The following is a 22,680-nucleotide window of genomic DNA, read 5'->3' as shown; positions in this document are numbered from 1 at the left end:
GAGAACCCCTAGGGAGAAAAAGAAAACGAAAAAAGAGATCATAATACAAGAGATCATAATGCATAATGCAAAATTCCAGTGTGTTTTTCAGCTTAAGAAAATATTTGATATCTATATGCATGTTGAGTGATATAGAAAAGCGTTTTGATATTTTATGTCTCACAGAGACTACTATAGATGAAGACACATTGAGGCAGACTGCAAAAAAGCAGCATGAATATCTTCTCGACCACTCGAAAGATGACTCATGGATGGCTCTCCAGTCTCTCTCTTTTCTAGCTCTGCCTTTTCTAATCTTTTGCTGTGTGCTAAATTTGGTCCTGGCACACAGGCCTGTCAGAGAGGTAGTCTAGCATCAGCTTGAACATCAGATGTTTACACTTCTTACTCACACAAACACACGTGGAACTGGTTTGGTCATTTTAACCCATTAAAAACCATATATTTAAATATACTTTAACAAATGAACCAGCATAACTTAGTGAAAATACATGGGTGGTTCAGATGATAATACAATGTAGCAATTCCCAAAACATCCACACTTCCAGAAAAATGGAGGCAATATTTTTGGTCATATGGTGTGCATTTTGGTTACTTGATCATCATTTTATCTGACTTCAATCTCTAATCTCTAGAAGGTTTTTATTGTGCATGTGATCAGCAACACACCTTAGTCAATCTTTATGCTGCTGGTTTTAGAGCAGGGGCTTATTTTTGCACAAAAGCCTATGATTCTGTTAATAAGGCTTGATTGACTGTTAATAGTGACACTTGTGTAACTTTTGTACATGGCAGACCTGCTTTTTGGTGATTTCTTGCATTACATCTGATAATTTAATAGAATTACAGTTGAGTTTTCTTCTCAGTTTTGTGCCTTAAGGCATTTGTTTGTACTGTGGACTTTTACAGTGTATTTTTTGTGGCTCAGTCTGATGGGTGAGGTAAAACAAGCCCTATTAATAGTCAAAAGCTATGGGCCAAGCATAATGACTTAAGGCAATGCCACTAATAAAAATTACATACCATAGCTCTGTACACAACCAGATGTATAGTCTACATTGCTGTATGTAAATTTTTGACCCAGCATCTTACGATCCATTTAACAATTATTTTATGAAAATTTACATTTGTAAATTAGCTTTTTTTAAACGAAGATGTAGGTTCTAATTAAGAAACATTTGCAAAAATCATAGATACTTTAAGCCTGCCATACCTGTCCCTTACAAGGTGCAGGTAAAGTTTTAAATTTGATTTTAGAATTCAAAATACAAGCCAAAAGTTTTACTTTTAATCTTATTAGATCACAAGACTTAATGATACTTATGATACTTAATGATACAAATACTGTTGTGCAAATATCACGGATGTGGCAGTGGTAATGTTGGCCCAAGATGAAACATTCAGCACTGCAACATCTTACTTTACATATTACTTCACTACATATAATCCAATAAAAGTGATGCAGGCTTTGATAATGTCACCAGAATCAAATATCTGGGACTGCATTAAAAACAATCCTCCCCAGTGAGCAGCGACCACACAGGGGACACCAGGCATAACATGCAGACCATGAAAACTGACCTTTACAAAACCGTGGCAATGAAAGATGAGCTCTTGCAATAGCAGTGATCTAATCACAGCCAAAAGGCGCATAGAATGCAATGCTATTAAATCCTCAGCAGGCGCGTTGCTGTTTAGGTGAGGTGGAGGACAGATGACGTTAGCACTTCCATATTAGCTGAGTCACAGTGTCTGCACGTCTCTGTCAGTTATTGAGAAAAGTAACTGGCTCAGCAGCAGTGAGGATAGAGGAGGGAAAAAGATAATATTATTTCACACATCAGACCAATGCCAGTCGCCCGCCGGTGCCTCCCAAAGGTACACGATAATTATCAACGTGTTTGTCTTTCATTACCTAACCAACAAGGACAAAAGAGAGAATGAGTAAGAGATTTGGGGCACATTTTCAGTCACCAATAACCAGTTTTTCAAAAATAGGACATTTTACTTTAATAATACATTATACTGAACATCACATTATGGCTGTTGCTGACTAGATGTCTAGTGAATCTGTGTCAGCTTACATACACAATAAAGACAAGTGTTCTGCCCCTTACATTACACACTGTAACACAAACGTAGTGATTTCTACTCATCCACAAACAGAAGAATAGGGCACAAATGGTGTAGCAGCAGTAAGACTATTGATTTTTTTTTTTTTTACAATTATACAGATATAGATTACACAGACTATAAACTGTAGCTTAGACAATGGCTTCTAGTGTGGTGTTATCTCACTTTCAGAGTGTCATGACAATCAGAATGCAGTTGAATTACTAAGCCTTTTGACCATTAGCAAGAATAATGAATAACACTGAACAGACTGGTACATTCATATACAGTATATATCATTTGTAAATTTGTGTATTATCATTACACTAAGTAGCACTAAATTGGATTAAGTGTACAGAAACTGGAATAGCTGTATGATGTACATTGCTGTAATAGGTAAAGTATGATGTCTGGAATAAATCACTTTTAATTGTGAGAACAAAATTTAAACCTTTTGCATTTACCTCAATGTCTGCATTATTCACTCATAACATTTGAACTTTTCATTAAACTTTTGTTTCTGAAAAAGGAAAAAATGCTATCCATGCTAGAAAGGACACTAACAGCTCCTTACAGGTCATCTCAAATGAATTGGAAGGTTGTTGGATCGCCTATGTGTTTAAGCCTAAGAGTTTTAGCGATAGTATAGTTTTTTCACCTTCTTTAGCAACCCACACTGCTGTTGGTGTAATATTTGCAAAATGTTGAAAAGTAACAATTATAACTTTTTTAGCTTTATGCATCTCTACAGTGTCTTCAGAATTGTGTTTAGATCAGGTTGTGATGATCAGAGCATATATTTCTTTATAAGAGATGATTTAGATTCTGTGTGACATTTTATAGAACATATCTACAACCCACACCTAAGGAAATTAGCCTTGAGGTTTACATACTTTACCAGCCTGGAAAGTACATTAATGACTATTGTGTTTAGTAAAATTGTTCTGGGTGTTACTAGTTTAAACAGACTGTGTGTTTAATTATGCCTTGCATTAAGATTGGACCACATTTTATAAGTAAATAATGCAGAAATCCTTAGCTTACAATTTTTTCTTACAACAGTTGTAGGATATAAACTCAAGGGAAAACAACATGTAGCCAAACAAAATGCAGAACTTTACAGTGTCTGGTCCACAGAAACTTGACATCCATAACCACAGCCTTAAGAAAACAATAGGTCATGGATATTTTTATTTACATTATTGCCGTTAATGAATTAAAATCTCTCTTGAGGTCTTCATCATATTATTGCAAAAATCTCAAGATTTAACACGGTTAGGTGAGGGATTTCAGTCGTATGCTACATGAGGTGTTGTCATAATAATTACATGGCTGAAGCAAACTCATGGATAGTTTAAAACTCTCTAACCTTCAACTAAACACACAGTATATCTTCATAACATGTGGACCTGAGCATTCACAGATCGCTACAAGCAATGCATGAATTTTAACTAAATACTGAACTATTATATTATTCTGATACAATTACAGTTATAATCTTATCACATAAAATATATCAAAGTAACATTAAAAAGCTAGATATAAAAGGCAACTCATATAAAAATAAATACATTATATTTTGGATACCCTACAGCCAGTGCAGAATTATTCTTAAACTAAATAAATGAAATCTTTAAAATGTCATAATTTCAGTTAATATCAGTGCTGAGATTTGATGTTCTTATCGATTTGCCTCCGGCTCCTCTCTGTGCCTCTGTTCAAACACACACCCACATACAGACCCATGCTGGGTGTAAGAATGTGTCCACAGCAGGCCACCCAGGCGTATTTTTTTAAAGACAGATTAACAGAAAACAACAAAGGCACCAATTTTTTCTAAATGACCATAAGGCTACAAATAACATTAGAAAATGTACATAACAACTAAAAATTATATGATGACAAACAAACCCCCCAAAAAATAAAACATTTAAATCATTGTATTCCCAAACAAAACGACGTAGCTGTTGGTAACAGTGCCTTGAAAACGTACATAGCCTTAAAATATTTGTACATTTAATTCTTTAAGATTGCACATTTCAGATGTTTTCCAGTTTATCTATGAAACGGTATGCATTGTCAAAAGTGTACTAAAATTTAGGAAAAGGAGTAGTGAGAAGCATTCATACACATCATTTAAACAAAAGAGCATTCAAACAAGACTAGGGATAAATCATATAGATATAAAAGGCACTGGACAAATTCTGCCATGTTTAACCGACAGTAAAGAATTAAAGAAAATATAAAACTAAAGCCACAGTGCCTAGGTAAGACTGTTTCTCTAAATGTAGTTAACAAACTAGAAAGACACTTAATAATGTGGCTTTTGTAAAGATTAACCATATTCTGTACTCTTTTTATAGTTGCAGAAATCAAGTGCTAAATTGTGAAAAGCAATTGTTATTAATCAAGGTGTCCGGGAATTAAGGTACCAGAAGAATTGCACAGAAGAATCCCTTCAGCGCCTTTCACGATATGCAGCAAAATTTCGTTTGTGCTGGCTGTGTTAGTGTTTTCTTGTAGAGTGAGGCTGCTTGGCTTGACGCTGCGTTATGTTGAGCATCGCACAATCAATTTGAATAAAAAAAGCCAAATTGTGTGTGTGTGGTAGCCATGTTTATGTAATGGTGATGCTTTCAGCAGCTGGGACTGATCATGTGCTCAGGACTGATAATAGAAAGTAAAGAAAGATCTGGGATGAAAACATGACTTCTTGAAAATAAACAGGAAGAAAATTTGTCTTTTAGCATGACAGCTAGTCAATGCTCACTGCCAAAGCAACACTAGAGGGTTTACAATGCAAAAAAAAATGTCCTAGAGTGATCCAAACAAACGTTTTTGGTAAGCCAACAAATCTGGTTTACTTGGGACTGCTGTATCACAATTCACTAAGATGTACTTAAAATGACTACTGGCTATAAGAGCTGCCAAAAGTAACTCAACAAAGTACTGGACAAAGATTTTAGGAGGACTTGGTTTGTTTTTACAGAATTATTTACACTTTCATTTTTTAAGCTTTTGTGAGAGCCAAAATATCCTGTTCCTAATGTTTCTAGTCAAACAGATACTAGTCCCAGCAATTATTGATATAGAACTGGGAGATGAATACTTTTTCAAGGCACTGTATGTATGTGTGTGTTTGTGTGAACGAGATGACACTAGAAGCAGATAAAGAGGTAGAAACAAACAAGAAAAAAGCTCTGTGTAAAGGTGAGTGAAAAGCAGGAAAAAGCACGACAACGGGTATGTGTGAAAGAGATTGTAGGGTATGTGTTGTAAGCACCAGTGGAAAATAGCCAGGTCTCTTTACTATTGACATTCTCCTCACTGCCTGGCCTGAGGGAAAGACTCATTTATTCCCAAAGGAAAGCTTGAGACAAAAAGCAAATCAAACAAACACAATAAGACTCATTGATACAGTCCCGGAGGCCACGTGACAGGCTTACGGAGGCTGAGAAAAATCAGGCCTGCCAAACAGATCCGTATCATTCAATACGGGACCACACAGACGCCCATCAGTCTATTCAGCACATCTCAATACCAGTCGTTTTAACAGACAGCACATATGCTGGGACAGATGGGGAACGTCCTAATGACTGGTCTGCTGATGCAATTCAGGACGTTTGAGTTCTCTGCCAAAGTTTCTTGGGTTTAAATTTTGGGTAATTTTAGGAATTCTGTCCTCTTTTATGTCTTGAATGAATGTGGATAAGACTTTAAATTCCAGATGGTTTGCATTTACCACCATTTTAAGTGTTTTGAGGCATACTGTTTTAGTCAGTAGTGGGTAAATGTCCTGTGGCAAGTAGGAAGTGGTATGATGGATCTAGTAGCAGTAGCATGGGTCCACACAACAATCCAGTCCAATGGAATACACTGTCCATCAGTGACTCCACTAGCATCAAAATACATCACAGTTGCAGCGAGGTGCTTTAGAGGCTTACTGATGGGAATTTGGTGACGCATGGTATACACACACCAATACTGAGACACAGATACCGATCTGAATACATGCATCTAATACTGCACTAAATGCATATAGAGAGAGGTCAGCGTTCCTGAATCCAGCTACTCTTGAAATGACCTCTGCTTTAGAACTCCATGGAAAAGACATCCCATAACCAGGAATAAAGGACCAATCAATGTTATACTCGCATGGACTCACATCTGAAATAAAAGCACAATTAGATGTAAAAAATAATGACATGCCAAAGGAATGATAAACCTCAGAAGTGAAGTATAGCTGAAAGTTTGTATTTACCTGCAGCTGTGCTGGTTGAGTCTCTTGCCTCTCTTGTTGCAGCTCACCTCCCTTAAAGTGCATTTGCACTCACATGTAGGGGGCTGAGATGTCATCCTGTGGCCAGGGCATGGTGGGCACTGCATAGTGACGGTGGGAGAAGAGCAGATGCTCGCTCCAGGAGCCAGAGTGGCAGGTGTAGTTGGGGGTGGTGTCCTAATAAGATAACAAGACTGAGTAAACATGTTTTCAATGCCTGACGAATGTGATAGGAACCAAATGTGGGATACTTGCAAAAGTAAACAAACAAGCTGGTTGTCTAAAATGCCATTTTTATAAGGACAAAACCTAAATATGATGAAAATAAACAAAGTCTCAAAACACCTCCAAACCCATGGGCGTTGGTGCCTCATTAACCTTTAATAACAGCCTCTAATGCCATTCAGCCACATGGACTGGATCAACAGTGTATACTGGATGATAAATTCTGGCTTTTAGTCAGTGTTCCAGTTCATCTTAAGCTGTTAGATGGGGTTATTTCACCCAGTTAGCTTCTTTTAACATCAAACAGGGCAAACCATATTCCTGTGTGCCTTGCTTTGGGAACAGAGGCATTGCCATGCTTCTGCAGGATTGGGCCCTGCACCAACTGTTGCCGTCACCCCAATTAACTTATGGTATTTTTGGAAAGTGATACACATTGTTTACTAAGACACCGGCCCATTCTTCTGTTTTGCATGTACGCTTACATTTTATACACATGCCAGCATTAAATGTGATTAAATTCGCCCATACTTTTGGCCATATACTGAATGTTGTCCAAAGAGGGTCAGGGCAGCCAAAATGAGAATTAATTAAGTTCTTTAAGTTGTTACACTAAGCAGCACTTATAAACTGATGTTTTACAGACTTTAACCTTTATTATACACCATATATTAGTAAGTGCGTCACAATCTTTCCTTACCCTTTTGTGCTGAAGGGAAGAGGTTAAAAAGTCTGGGAGCCCCAGTGGGGTAAGGAGGGGGCTTTTGGCATACAAATTATCCCAATTTCACACCTGCCACTGACTTTATCCATATAAATGGATATACAAGTGAATGATGGATAGCAGGGAGGGAAAGGCAATCTGAAAGTAATGCCATTGACTTGCCCTTTCAATGCAGATAGAAAATGAATAAGTGGGAACTATTATGGAACAGAATAAAATGGTTAAAGTGTGAAAAAATGTATGGTATGTGTGTACGTGCAGTGCAGCATGAACAAAATAGACTATTGATCTACTTATTTTTAAGCTCGGCAGCAAACCAAAATGCAGGGTGAAAGCAATGTTGTAAAATCCATGATAATAACTGAGGTGTGTCCACTTTCTATAATGTTAAATAATGTTAAAAGAGACACATACGTAGGTTTTATCTTGACATGTTTCCTTTGCTTTGGTTTTCCCCTCTCTCTTTTTCTCCCTCTTCTTGCTGGCTTCAAGTCTTGCCTTTAAAAGAAAGAGATTGACAAGCTCTGTGTAGTTCCATGCAGCAGAGACACAAACCAGTGCTAAATGAGATCACAGCCATTGCTAGAAATTGTGCTGATACTCTAGAATGAGTATTAAGAATTTGGATATCATGTGACTATCTTACTTAATTCCTGTGATTGCTAGCCTTTATATGGGAGCCCTTGAAGGGCCAGTGGCCTAATTCACTTCTGAATCACATCCAGCTTTGCAGGCACAGGCCAGCTGGACACACACACACACAGGACCAGTAGCTATTTAGAAAACTTTGACTTCCCCTTTCTAAGTTCAACAAGTCCATCAGAGTTTTATATAACAGTCTATGAATTAATTCTAAAGTAGCTCCTAAAGACAGACAAACATAGAGTGTATTTACATCTACATCTTTTTACAAGAATCTGATCTGAACAGGTTTATACACACATCAGTGGTCTGACAACAGTAAACACAAGGTCTACAACATTTAGTAACAAATCCTTCAGAAGAATATCTTTATGTAGTAAAGACGTTAGTTCAATTGTATCTTTCAGCATTGAGTTGGTAGCTTCATTATTTCTACATTTTCTAGCTTGTAAACAGTTTTTTTTTAATTGATTAAGCAGCAAGTCCAGCTGAAAACACACATTTTAAGTTACCTTACATTTGAAGCTATCAAATAATACATTTTATGTTGTTTGGTTAAAAGTGCAATAATCTAAAGCTATTTGCCTGAATCTCTCTAATGCGTCCTAAAAAACCTGGAAACACTGGCCAAAGAGGGGAAAGCCAATCAATTTCAGGACATTACATTTACTCACACCTGAAAGTGACAAATAGTCACAGGAAAAACACACAAATCTTTTTACAGATAAGCTTGGTTCTATCCCAAGTCCCAATGTTATTACTGATCCACTGTGCTGCCCAAACTGTTTAAATGTCTTTCTGCTTTTTTTGTTTTATGGTGGTAATCCATATATAATAGTGTCCCTATTCAAAATGTCCATTTTTAGCTCATTGTTTAACAATAAAACCTTTAAAACACAGAAAAGGAATGCAATACCCACTGTTAATATAATTAAATGCATCTCTGAATAGTATTGTCAAATTTAGATCATATTAAAACGTGAAGGTTGTGTCAAATGCTCGGGACACCTTTTTTTTGCCTATAAACACATTAATGGGTAAACATGGGTAACATGGGTAACACATAACATGGGTAAAGGGATCTATGCTGTAATTTTAAAAACTATAGCTTCACTTGTTGAGTGAAATGCATACGTACATGTTGAATTCTTTTAATTCGACATATCAGCTCTATCTCTTATATTTGTTCAAATTCACACTTACAATCTATAAGTATTTAATATAAACTTTACATTTATTGTAATTTGCTATCATTGCCCACTTAACACAATTTATTCTAACTTTGTTTTATGTCATCTGGAATGCGATCAAACGAGGAATGGACTGTGCTGATCTGGACGTGGAGTTCTTTTTTCTTGTACACTAGTTAAACATGCAGTAGCAGTGCCAGTGAAACCATTCAGTTAAAGGTGTTAGACACAGTAAAACAGAGACAGAGATAAAGGGTGTATATGTTCAGCAAATGGTTAATATGCTATATCATGTTGTACTATTACACTCCCACATTTTCTCTCACTCTCGCATACACTCACACACACACACACACACACACACACACTTTACCTGGTCGGCTCTGTGTGAAGATCTGCTTTTAGTCTGGAAAATATTGAAAAATAAATAAGTTTTAAACTGTAAGGCTCAGTTTACACGACAACATTAAGGACTCAATTTAGATTTTCTACTCAAGTCTGATGTTGCTGTATGGTTGTTTACACTTCTGACACTACCATTCCACTGTATACTACATGTATCAAGTATTTAAAGTGGGCAGGAAGTGGTGGTGGGGTTTAAACCATGTTGCCAATGCTGGTGGTGAAGTTTTAACTGGCAACCTTCTGATTACTAGTCTAGTACTGCTACCACTCAGCTACCACTCCCCATTCATTCCCCATTAAGAATTCAGTGGGGTGTAGTTGTGAAAATAAATCTAATACTAGTAACAAGACATTACCACATAATTTAAATCATTACAATTTAAATGCACCAACATCTATCTATCTATCTATCTATCTATCTATCTATCTATCTATCTATCTATCTATCTATCTATCTATCTATCTATCTATCTATCTATCTATCTATCTATCTCACTAAAAACTGCAGTTGCTCAATGTATACTTGGAAGAAAGCATTACAGACTTAGGACCCACACACTGAGACTAAAAGAGAAGGAAGCTAAAAATGGTATGGTAGTTGTTCCTAAGTTCTATACTTGCTGTAAGGTAAGCAGGATTGTTGTACTCTCTCAAAAGGATTCAGTACTATAAATAACTTAGAATTGATATTTTTTCAGCCTTGGTGGTGTTCCTTTAATGACAAACATATAATATTGACCTTCATACGAACTAGTAAATCCATTTGTACTTCTTCTGTGTGAACACCATGATGCGTAAAGTCCTGAGGAGTTAATAGTGTGAGTAATGGCACTGTGAGCTCTACATACACCACAGTCTCATTTTACAAAGAAAGAAAAGCATGAGGACCAAATGTAAATGATCTAAATTAACACAGCACTACCCCGACCCTAATCCTAAACCCTGAGCTCTGAAAGAGCTTTTGATTTCAATCGTACAATGACCTGATAAAGAGCCAATACAGACAACTTGGCAGGATGCCTTGGTGAAAGAGGCTTTTTGGGGCTTTTTCGGCTTTTGAGGGTAAAGTTGTTTAGGCAATGTGCAAAAAGACCTCTATTCGGACTGAAGGTTTTCATGTATGTGACAGAGTTATATGTCATGTAACCACGCTGAACAAAAATATAGTAATTTTATTTAATACATTTATGCAAAAGTAAAATTTTTTGAATTATTTCACAAATACACCTACATAGACACCATAAAAAGTTTAAATTTGTCTGATATTGCATTTTGAAAAATAAAGGCCTTCACTCGTTTTGTCCTAATTTTAAACTTACATATTCTGATTTAGTCTTTTACCTTGTGAATTTTCATTTAATTCTAATAAAATCTCCCCATTTTTTTCATTTGTTTATTTTATTTTTAACATTTTTTTCTATTCTTGCTCTGCTGGAACATCAACTGAGGCTTTCTTGACCTACATCAGTGCCCAACAAGCTCATGGTCAAGCGTCCGAATAGTTTTGGTCATAAAGTGTATACATAAATCTATACTACTTAACTAAGTTAGTAGACTAAGTTTGTCACAATTGCACTGACACCCGTACCCCTGCAGAACAGCCGTTGTCTCCTAGAAACTTTCACTCAGTAGCCACTTTATTTACTACTTATATACAATTAAGTTTCTTCTGTTATGATAAAACATTTTATCACAAAATGTTACATCACTGACTACCAAAATTACCAAAACAGTTTTGGGTAACATTAAGCTATTTTAATAAATCTTTGAATGCCAAGCTGCTTCCTAATCTGAAAACTGCACGCTTGATAATCAGCGTAATTTTTATTTTTTATGATTTTTTAATTGCTAAAAACCACATTATATTTGATCACTTTAAAACATGTAAAATATGTTTGATTATTAAAAAAATGTATTCTGAAATATCTACAGTAAAAGTTAAAAGTTTACATAGCCACATCGCTACATGAAGCAACAGGTGACATTGTCCACAATCCAGCCAGCTTTAAATCAGCAAGGGCAGAGAGGCTCATGTGCTCATGCTGTCCGTGTAATCAGCAACAAACGTTTGTCCAACTTTTAGGTGTTAATTATGGAGTTGCAGTGCCTTATTTGTGCTGTGTTTAGCAAGTCAAACTTTACAGTCGAACGTGCTGATTAATGACATCAATCAATCGTCCCTTACAAGTGTATGTAAACTTGGTAAGTGTATTCCAAATACATATATTCCATTACTCCCTAATGCTGGTTGTGTCTGTGTATTTCTGTGCTCACCTGCACTCACACTGGCTATGTTCTGTGAAGGGTAACTGCACAAGTTCATGCTTCATGTATGAAGTTTTCATAAGCTGTGAAGGTTAGAAAACATACTGGTCAAAAATCAACACTGATACACAAACATATCCTAACTCTCATTCACACAAAGCACCGCATAGTAATGACTTCATCTTTTATTCATCGATCGAGCTAAATAGTACGTGACCGGAGTTCCATCAAGCCATGTCCATTGCACAAGGGACTTCATGTTAATATGTATGAATGCTACATGCTGTGAGCGTACGTGTCTCTTTTTAAACACTTTTGTTTTAAGCATTTTGAGTGAGATCTCTTCGTGTGGGGACAGCTTGTGCGATTTTATCAATACTTTGTGTATTGTTGGTGTGTGTATAATCTTTCTCTGTGTGTTTTCAGATTTCTGCATAAAAAATTTTGCAAACTGGGAACACTGAAGTTTTAAAGCACTAAAACTACCTGACACATTACTGTGCCACCATCAATGTATATGTAGTATAGCAGATAGATCATGAATAAAGGGGGGTTGTTGTGTTTGGCCTTCACAACTATCAGAACAATGCACCACATCACTAGAACTGTACTAGATCGATAGAACATCCTATCCAACAAGTTGATCCTTTAACAGAAGTTCAAAGAAGTTGAGATCTGGCAACTACATGCCATAGTTTAACATTAACAATTACGTAAAAAAACTTTTCTGATTGCCTCTGTTTTTAATAGATACCTAAATAAGTTAGAATCTGTAAACAAAACACGCTTTTACTTTTAAGTTAATTAACACTCTTATCATTCTAATGAAATGGTAATTTCCTTATTAGTAAAAAAGCCATGTCTAGGGCTACAACGGAAGCACTGTGAGAGCCTTTCGTTCCAAATGGAGGAAATTTCAAACAGTAGTGACCAGCCTGCTAAAAATTCTCCAAGGGCTCAGTGAGTTCATCCAGGAAGAAAAAATTTCAAACATCTCTGTGTATATACACCGATAAACAAACATGGTAGTGCTAGTATGGCAGAGTGATAGATGATGTGCTTTTTTTAGTCAAATCAGTTTAAAAATCCTCAACTTTGTAAATGTTTGGAGAACAAAGAAACAAAACAAAAAAAACAGCTGAAGAAATTAATGACATCCCAGCTTTCATATCCACCTTTCTATGTGATGGATAACAAAGACAATCAGCTGTTGGGCTTTGTGATGTTTCTGGTCCATTAACTTTCAAATGTTCATGTTTTAATGGCATATTTACTTTCATGGATTTAGAGAATAGTAGTGATTAGCCCAGGGGCACCTGGTTCAGTGGCTGGTGCTGTAACCTCACAGCAAAAAGGACCTGGGTTTCGGTCCTGGCCAGGGTCCTTTGTGTGGCATTTGCATGTTCTCCCTGTGTCTGTGTGGGTTTTCTCTGGGTGCTCTGGTTTTCTCCCACAGTCCAAAGACATGAAGTCAGACCAAGTGAAGATACTGAAAATTGCCATAAGTATTAGTGTGCGTGAGTGTGAATGTGATTGTTTGTGTGACTGACGACTTGTGTGACTTGTTTGGGGTGTTTCCCGCCTTTCAGCTAATGAATCAGAACCACAGCAACCCTGACTAGAATAAAGCAGTGGTAAAACGAATGAATGAATTAATAAATTAATGAATAATTCCGTCAATTCAAATGTGCTCTTTAAATAAAGATGTGTTAACAGTCTTATTCTGGCACTCCTTCTACATGCTAAAATCCTGTTTAGCATCACCGATTTGTGACACAATAGAGAGGATTTGGCCTTTGTCACAGTAAACTCCTGCCATTCCTGACTAGACACTAAAAACCGTTGCATGACTCCCCCTCCAAACTTATAATGTAGTGAGCCTGATCTCAGCACACACACACAAACACATATGCATTTTTAAATCTGTAGAAATGAAAGAGGTTAGCAGAAATCAGGCTTGAAACACACTAGTTCTTCTCATATTGGCTCTTGGTGAGTGTCTGGGTGAAAGACAATGTCCTTTATCTACAATAATGCAACTGTCCTCCTTTCGTTTTTCAGTAGCAAAGCATTTTTTTACTAGGGGAAGGCTGTGTATCTTGTGTTGGTGTGAGTTAATTATCTGGAAAAGCTCATTTGTGTGTGTGGTGTACCTCCATTGTGAGCGTTTCTGTATGTGAGGGCACGCATTCAAGAGCCTCATCGCCACAGCAGCCCCCACATCGCTTTAATGACACACATGATGGCAGGAAGAGGTGATGTGTCTCCCACGGATACTCCCGCCACACCTCCACCAGCGTTTCCCTGGGCTGGCAAGCACTCTTCTGATACACATCCAGCCATCGAACCACTGGCAGAAAAAGAGAACATTTTAAAAATGAAACACACAGTGCAAAGTTTGATGCTTTATTTAGATTTACTCCCTGCTTTATTTTATGCTTTTATTTTTCATTTTACCTTATTTAAACTTTTATTTTTTCCCTTTTCTTAAATGCTTTATCCTGGTCAGGGTGTGGCAGGTCCTGTTACACTGGGTGCAAAGCAGGGATACCCTGGACAGGGCAGCAATCGCAGGGCTTTGGCCATACCCCCTCAGATACAAACAATTATGTCTGTGTAGATGCCTGGCTGTCCGATAGCACTGGTAATATTCTAAACTGAATCGCTGCACCTCCCAAGTGCTTTTATGCATATATGATTTGTGTAATATACACTCACCAAGCACTTAATTAGGTTTACCTGTATGGTACAACCATTCACACACCTGCCATGACTCCAGTGTGGTAATGACATAGTAGTGTGAGTTAATTAAATCAAATTAATTAATAATTAATAATTAAATCAAATTTAATTGCCACAATGTGTGTTAATCTTCCTTTAGAGTTTTAACAGTGGATAGATACTTTCTGATCAGGACTCTGTTAGCTTAAAATTTTTGGATAGAGCACCATTCTCATTAAAGCACTGGCAGTAAAGTGAAGTTTTGGAGATTAGATTAGATTGCCTAGATTAATGTGTGGCAACAATTGCTTCTATGAGGTCACAACTGATTTTAGTTCTTCTAGGCATGATGTAGACACACACTTGAGTGCTCAAGAACACCAAGCCTCCAAACGTTCTGCTTGTATGGAGGTAGATACAGTTCTTGCTGATAAACTAAGATTGGGTTAGTAATGCCAAGCTGCTAATTAATCTTTTAATAATTGTGGAAGTAAGAGGAGTGTACTTATTTTCTCCCTGGTTCTCCCTGTTTCTGAAAACAGAATATATTTGAAGTATTAAATAGAATTGTGTATTTTTTTTTGTCATATAGGAGGGAAAAGATCCAGTTTGGGCCATTTTTACCTGCAGTGTACACTTAGCACTGCTAAGGTGCTAACAAGCCCTAGCAGGGGTAAACATTTACTTTTCTCACTGATGGGCATACAAAGCACAGACTGATCCTGACTAATCAGACTGATAAATAACTGGCTGATAAAAGAGTTTAGCGTTTGTGCGTACTTAATGACAGGTAAGGTTGAGACAGAAATGCACTTTTGTTTGTACTTAAGCTTAAACCTCAGTAAATTTACTTTTTAACCATTTTAATGATAAATCTTCCATTTCGTCAGTTTGCACCCACTAGTCTTATGAGTCTAACTGTTAGATCTAATTCATCAGCTGTAGTAATTTAGAATTGCTAATGAAAATGACATTGCTAATGAAAAATTTACAGACCATTACATTTTCGGCATTTAGAAGACGCTTTTTATCCAAAGCGACTCACAGTACTGTGACAGTATGTTGTCTAAGCAATTGAGGGTTAAGGACTGGTGACCTTCTGATTACTAGTCAAGTACCTTAACCGCTAGGCTACAACTGCCCCTTTGTTAAATTAAATGAGGTTATAAAACATCATCAAATTATTAATCGACATTTCTTCACATATATTTCCAACACAACAGATTTGATCATACCACTATAAACTTATAAAATAACAAGGCCGTAGCCATAAATGATACCAGATCTACAGTGGTCCTAAATTTAAAAACATGACAACTGATGGGAACACTGACAGATCCTAACAACACATAAAGCTAGTGAGTGGAAAATGTTTATTTATAATTCAGTATATCAGTATAGTGGGGGCATTTAAAGCATTTCTGAATATGGGGGCGGGGGAATCATTTGACTAAATGGGAACAAATTATTTTACTTTTACTCTTTACTTCAAAGACTTGTGAGAAGCATTGACTGTTGTTATAGCTGAAAAGATCACATAGGTCACTCTATTTATTTTTGAAATGGGATGTCCAACAAGCTCATGGTCAGGTGTCCAAATACATTATACTATATACGGCCATATAGTTTACATTAAACTTTTGACTGTAACTGTACATTAATGACAACTTTTTGAGGCTTATGATTTCCTGAATGGTGTGTTTATGAGTACCTTGTTCTGATTTGTGGCTCTCTGTGGGCTGCCAGTGTGCTCGCTGTGAGAAAAGACACAGATACAAAGATACAGTCAGACATAACATAAGTTCACTGAGTTCAGACACAAAAACAGTAAGAGAAATCTTAATTCCAATATAACACATGACCCAAATATGGAAGCAGTGATATTGTAGAGCCTCCAAATTCACTGTAAGTTAACAGTTAGATTGACAGATAAACATCCTGAACTAAAAAAAACCTGAACTAAATTGTTTAACACACTTCAGTAGTGGTAATTAACCATAGCTGAAACTAAACGTAACAATAAACAATTCTGACCTACACCAGCTCATGTCTAACACATCAGTGTTCTTATTTAAATATAAATACAGCAAAATCATTTTTGATGCAGAAATTGTGGTAATATGACCTGATAAAATAAGAAAGATTACATTAGTATTGCAATAGTATCCCCACAATTCTGATATAACATTTATTTAAATCAGTTGAATGTGTGAAACTAATCCCACTGATGTATTGATGTGCATGAAGATAGAAACAGGAAGTACCCCCCTATTCATTTAAACATGTCCCCTGTACTGTTGGACTCAAACTGGTACAAGGTCACAGTTAGATGAGAGCAGACTTTGTACTACCATACACATACAAATTCCTGCATAAACACAAAAAGCAATGTGTGTGTTTGCCTTCAGTTGGGGGATATTTTGAGGATATGAACAAAGTTTTGGTCTTGTTAAGTACATGCTGACTCATTCTTGTCTGAGTACATTCACATCTCTGCACATAAAGCACTGAATCAAGAAACACAGCCTAAAACTCAGTTCCATGTACAGTAATAACAGAATAAATATAGATGCGTTAAATAAACAACACTGAAAGTGTTGAATTGCAAGGTATTGCAATATCAGTGTTACAACACGAGGAATATCAGTGAATTTCTCATTCTGACTCATTGTGAAATACAGCTGCCAGGCATAGAATTGGCTGAATGGCTGCAAATGCCCCTCACTTCCACCCACCCACACACACACACACGTATAATGATCAAGTCACTGCTGCCAGCTCTTGCAGTTTGGCAATGTCAGTCGTCTTTCTAACACTCTTTGATACCCAGCACATCCTCTAAAGGCCTGCAGCTCTCTTTTGAGCGCCTTCAGCCGCAGCCCGTCTGCCCTCCCTCACACAGACAGGCAGACGTGCTCATAAAAGACCTTGGAACACTAAGCACTCTTTCTGCACTACTTTCCCAGTTTATTTCCCAGCAGGTGCACAATTTTCTGTTGAGCTAAGGAGAACGGCTACATTAAAAATAGAGCAGGGATGGTGGATGACATTCGCTTCCCACCTGGTGATACCGAATGACTCCTTCAGATAAGCAGCCAGTGGAAGTAAGTAAGAGGAAAAGGAGAAACTGGGGGAGAGGAGGGGGAGTAGGAGAGGGAGTGAATAAGAGAAAGTGAACAGAGAATGAGAAAGAGAGGAAATGGAGGGGGGGGTGGGGGGTAGCTAAAATGTCTATAAGTTAAAGGGTCACAACAGTGTTTACACTGACTCCTTTTCCTACTAGGCCATATAATACAATAAATTTACATTTCAAAACATTTGTGAAGTATTAAAATTAAAATATAACCATGCCATCTGCCATTTATCCAGATGTTTGTCCAGGCAGTATGTTCAGTTTTTAAAATAAAGCATGCGCTAGCTTATACTGAGACATCAGCATTTTTTATAATACAAATTTACCAACACACAAAAAACAAAGTAGATCTACACCGATCAGGCATAACATTATGACCACGTTTCTAATATTGTGTTGGTCCCCCTTTTGCCCTGCAACTGCAATGCATTGTGTACTCTGATACCTTTCTATCAGAACCAGCATTAACTTCTTCAGCAGTTTGAGCTACAGTAGCTCGTCTGTTGGATCGTCTGTTGAATATATTTTTGGCAAACGTTATGGCGTCTACGCAAACATGATGACAAATATCTATTTATCAATGATTGTACCATTGATGGATCTCCCTTTGGTCTCAATAACCCTTAACACCTTTAGGATAGTATTATGTGGACTGATGAGTCAAAGGTGGAACTGAATCATTTACAGTTGATGGCTTTTCACATATCAGGCTTTCCATTCTACTCATAGTAACAAAATGTGTCAAGGGTGGTAATCACTCGTATGCCAGTGAAGTGATAGATAGAAAAATGCTTTAATGTTTTTTAATATGACCTAACACTTCACTACATTATAACTGTCCAAAGATCAGTGCCACATTAGCTGGTGCAACAAAGGGATTTTAGTGACTGACAAACAAGATTGTTGGCATGATAATAGTCTGCTTGTGTCAACTGGTAGAACATTGGTGGTCCAGATCCTTATACTTCTAATTACTGTTATACTGAGATACAATAACCCCTATCCCTAATACTGCCCGTAGCTTTCTATTAGAAGTAGCTTTCCGGTCGGGCTGTAGTACAAGCCCTGACTCGAGATATGTTGTCCTGGATTTGTCTTGGACTTTTTTGTGTTTTACCCAAACTTGCCTCTGTCTAAATCATTGTTCTTCTCAAATACTATTTTCATTTTATTCAAGTCAAACCGGTGCTTTATTAATATATTCATTTAATACAAATAAAAATGACATAAAACCACTGTCTGGTTACCAAAAACAAAAGTAACCGCTTCATCCTGGTCAGGATTGTGGTGGGTCTGGCACCACCCGAAACACTGTGCACACGGTGGGAATAAACCCAGGACTGAGGAGTGCACCAATGTATTAGAGGTAGGGCTGTCGAAGTTAACGCGATAATAACGCATTAACGCAATCTCAATTTAACGCGATTAAAAAAAATAGTGCCGTTAACGCAAATTCTAGTTCATGTTGAGACTTGACTGGTAGAACCAACGTTTTAATGTCGGACTTGCCACCGTTGTTCATTTGCGGTTTGTTAAAATAATATAACTGAGCGTCGTAGGGATGCACTTGCATAATAAAGAAATAAATACACGGTATATTCACAAGTTGTCGGGAGCAAAACACTTCATTAACTTAATCTGTTACGGCACTGAATACCGGAGTCAAGCACGCTAGTCCATGAACTATGGAAGCCCCAAAAGGGTCAAAACACACTCACTTCGTGTAGAAACGTCCACTTTTCACATTTCACTTAAAAAACCTTGTTTTCTATAACATTTACACAGATTTTATTTAATGCGATTAATCGCGATTAACTATATGAAATTCTGAGATTAATCGCGATTAAAATTTTTAATCGTTTGACAGCCCTAATTAGAGGGCAACACAATTACACAATCACTTGCACAATCTTAGGGGCAAATAAGTACAGCCAATCTAACTTCTAGAAACCCACGCAGAGACAAAAGTACATGCAAATAATAATAATAATTTTAATTAATAATTATAATCATCATACTGTTAAGAAATGATTTAGCAGTACAGCTACTGGGACAACACACATCCCAAGAAAAGCAGAAGATCCCCTATTTATTTACCTTCTTCTTCTTCTTTCCCAATTTCCCAAACAATTTCCCTCTGGCTTAACAAAGTTCTGTATGTCTGTCTGTCTATCTGTCCATCTGTCTGCCTGTCTCTCTCTATCTATCTATCTGTCTATCTGTCTGTCTGTCTATATCTATCTATCTATCTATCTATCTATCTATCTATCTATCTATCTATCTATCTGTCTGTCTGTCTGTCTGTCTGTCCGTCTATCTATCTGTCCGTCTGTCTATATCTATCTATCTATCTATCTGTCTGTCTATATCTATCTATCTGTCTGTCTGTCTATATCTATCTAACTATCTATCTATCTATCTATCTATCTATCTATCTATCTATCTATCTATCTATCTGTCTGTCTGTCTGTCTGTCTGTCCGTCTGTCTATTTCTGTCTGTCTGTCTGTCTGTCCGTCCGTCTCTATCTGTCCGTCCGTCCGTCCATCCATCCATCCATCCATCCATCCATCCATCCATCCATCCATCCATCTATCTATCTATCTATCTATCTATCTATCTATCTATAACCATATGCATTTCTGCCAAACAGTTTGACAGTTTCCAGTTAAATTCTAGTTAAGACTTGGTCACAATTTTGACTTGATAGACTAGGCTTTAACTACAGCTCTAATTCCTAGACTTATATTTTTAGTTTTTTTCTCAACACAGCAAACGAGTTAAAATAAAACTCTATGGAAGACGACCATAAGCTACAGATGCAGAAAGATTGGGGTTCAAAATCCCGGACTGCGTTATTAAGAACAATCAGCGTTGCACTGACTACGTAACAGCTGTCCAAAGAGCAACGCCACATTAGTCACCGGTTGCCCCTATTAAAATGAAGGCTGGGAAATAATGACTGCTAAAATATTCTGCAGTCCTGTAGGTGCTGCCATGAAGCACAGCACCCATTTCACGTAGCACGACAGAGTACTCAGAATCCCAGCGTCTGTTCTAGTTAAGCAGGACTAGCTCACAAGCATGCAGGAAAAAGCACTCACAACCTTTCAGCTCCAATTTCACCCACTCAGCGCGCACCTACCACGCACAAAACTAGTGCAAACTCGGGTCTGTACAGTAAAGACGAGCTGTGGGAAATGATTGTGCTATTTCTGTCGGGTCATATATTAGTCCGCACACATGCACTGTAATGCTTGGTGAGGCTCTCTTCTTTAAAATGCACAACCTTTGAGATGGCAAACGCCAATGACCGGAGGGTTATCCAAACATACCAGGCTAGTAAATGGCCTGAAAGTGTTGAGCATTAACCTGAGCAGTAAAACTGAAACGCAATTAAGACAAAAAATGAAACGATTAAGCTTCCTTTGATGTCAGGTGAATCCTGGAACCCAATCAGAAGCGCGTGGACTTGTATCTTATGATGTCATACTGTGTTTTTAGTACACAAACTTCAACATAACATTTCCATTTTTTAAATAACTATTTTCGTACTCGTGTTCTTACCGGTGTCCTGGCACAGTGTGTTGGCATTCTGGCAAGCAAGACGAACTGCAACATGCCGAGAATAACTTGCAGCGTGGTGCCCATTGTTGCTGATCTTTAAGCCAAGTCCAAAATAGTTCTGGAAATGATATACCTGGACTGGCACTGGTCCTCACCTCTTGGACTCCTGTTAATTCTCTCGATTTGCAATTTTTAGGTGTGCTGAAAGTATTCCATAAAGTCCAGACCATGATAATGTACTGTGCGTGTCAAAAAACGGGGCGATCATTGCGAATGCCATTGATGGCTTCATGTGAACACGGACAAGTCTGCGCAAAGAAGTTTCAAATCCGGATTGAGGAGCTCGTCTGGCTGAGTGCAGATTTATTGAGCCCTAAAATAGAACGATCTTTTTTCGGTTCTTTGGTAGAATTATGTCCAGGGTCGTAAATCCAAAATCAGCCACTCTGTATACTGGTTGGTGTGCCGTTATAATCCCATAGATCCTAATTACTGGCCAGCGCAAACCCAAAGCAAAGAAAATCCTCAAATAGCGGGCCACTAGATTGATCAGACTCTATTACTGAAGGGCTACAAGCACAAGACACGAGAGAATACAGGATAAAATAAAACATCCAGATTGGTTGGATCATTCAGGGCAATGAAACAACCCCAATGCCTCATCGGCTACACGCGTCTTTGCTTTCCGTCGCGCAGTGCCAGAGTGAAATCGCGCCTACCGCCACGCCACTCTTTATGAATATGATGACGTCTTCCCGGCTACACACAAGCACCGTTCCTTTTTATTTTCCCCTATAAAATAAACCACACTCTCAGAATCAGGTTCAGTAATCGGAGCGAAAGCTGAGAAAGCACACACGCTGGCTGGCTCGGTATTATCGTTCGCCTCCTGTTTGCCCTTCAGGATCCGAACTGGAACCCCGCGCTGTGCAACTCGGTGCTGCGCGTCACCGTCACGTTGCCAACTTTCTTCAGATCAGAGCGCGCAAAGTGGTGCAGGTGGAATGTCCTCTTCCGTCAGCACACCTACCATTCAGCAATCATTAACTCCCACTGTGTGCCTCCTGTCTCAACCTTCTTGGCCTGATTTGGGTCAAATAAATGTTATCATGTAATAATATGTTCCAGACGAAAAATATTAAATTAGGCCTGTAAACAAATGCTCCTTAAAACGGAAGGCTTTTATATTCTGTCTTATTAAAATAGGTGTTAACGTAGCTGCCTGATATTTGAAAAACCTTGATTGTCTTTCAAATCTAATTTAAGTAATTATCTAAAACCATTAACAATAGGCATTATTAATAATAATGCACCTTTATACACCAAAAGTGGGCGGCTCGGTGGGTAGCACTGTCGCCTCACAGCAAGAAGGTCCTGGGTTCGATCCCCAGGTGGGGCGGTCCGGGTCCTTTCCGTGT

General features: G+C 37.7%; 1 protein-coding gene across 1 annotated transcript; it reads right to left on the bottom strand.

Moving 5' to 3' along the window:
* Positions 1-1,984: 1,984 nt before the first annotated feature.
* On the bottom strand, positions 1,985-21,921 carry vegfba (vascular endothelial growth factor Ba). The gene is made up of 8 exons (XM_063000395.1): positions 21,263-21,921; positions 16,275-16,317; positions 13,996-14,192; positions 11,852-11,925; positions 9,546-9,578; positions 7,755-7,838; positions 6,374-6,568; positions 1,985-6,279 (listed from the first exon to the last, which is right to left on the bottom strand). The coding sequence occupies exons 1-8, from the start codon at positions 21,344-21,346 to the stop codon at positions 6,258-6,260; spliced, it is 732 nt and encodes a 243-aa protein (XP_062856465.1). The 5' UTR covers positions 21,347-21,921; the 3' UTR covers positions 1,985-6,257.
* Between the last annotated feature and the right edge of the window lie 759 nt (positions 21,922-22,680).

The sequence above is a fragment of the Trichomycterus rosablanca genome, chromosome 8 (genome assembly GCF_030014385.1).
Source record: "Trichomycterus rosablanca isolate fTriRos1 chromosome 8, fTriRos1.hap1, whole genome shotgun sequence".
Classification (NCBI taxonomy): Eukaryota; Metazoa; Chordata; class Actinopteri; order Siluriformes; family Trichomycteridae; genus Trichomycterus; species Trichomycterus rosablanca.
This window is presented reverse-complemented; position numbering and strand designations above follow the sequence as displayed.

Coding starts and splice junctions, on each gene's coding strand:
- vegfba (XM_063000395.1), bottom strand. CDS start 21,346: ATGGGCACCACGCTGCAAGTTATTCTCGGCATGTTGCAGTTCGTCTTG. Junction 14,193..16,274: donor GAGCCACAAATCAGAACAAG/GTACTCATAAAC, acceptor TTTTTCTGCCAG/TGGTTCGATGGCTGGATGTG. Junction 9,579..11,851: donor CATAGCCAGTGTGAGTGCAG/GTGAGCACAGAA, acceptor AATATTTTCCAG/ACTAAAAGCAGATCTTCACA.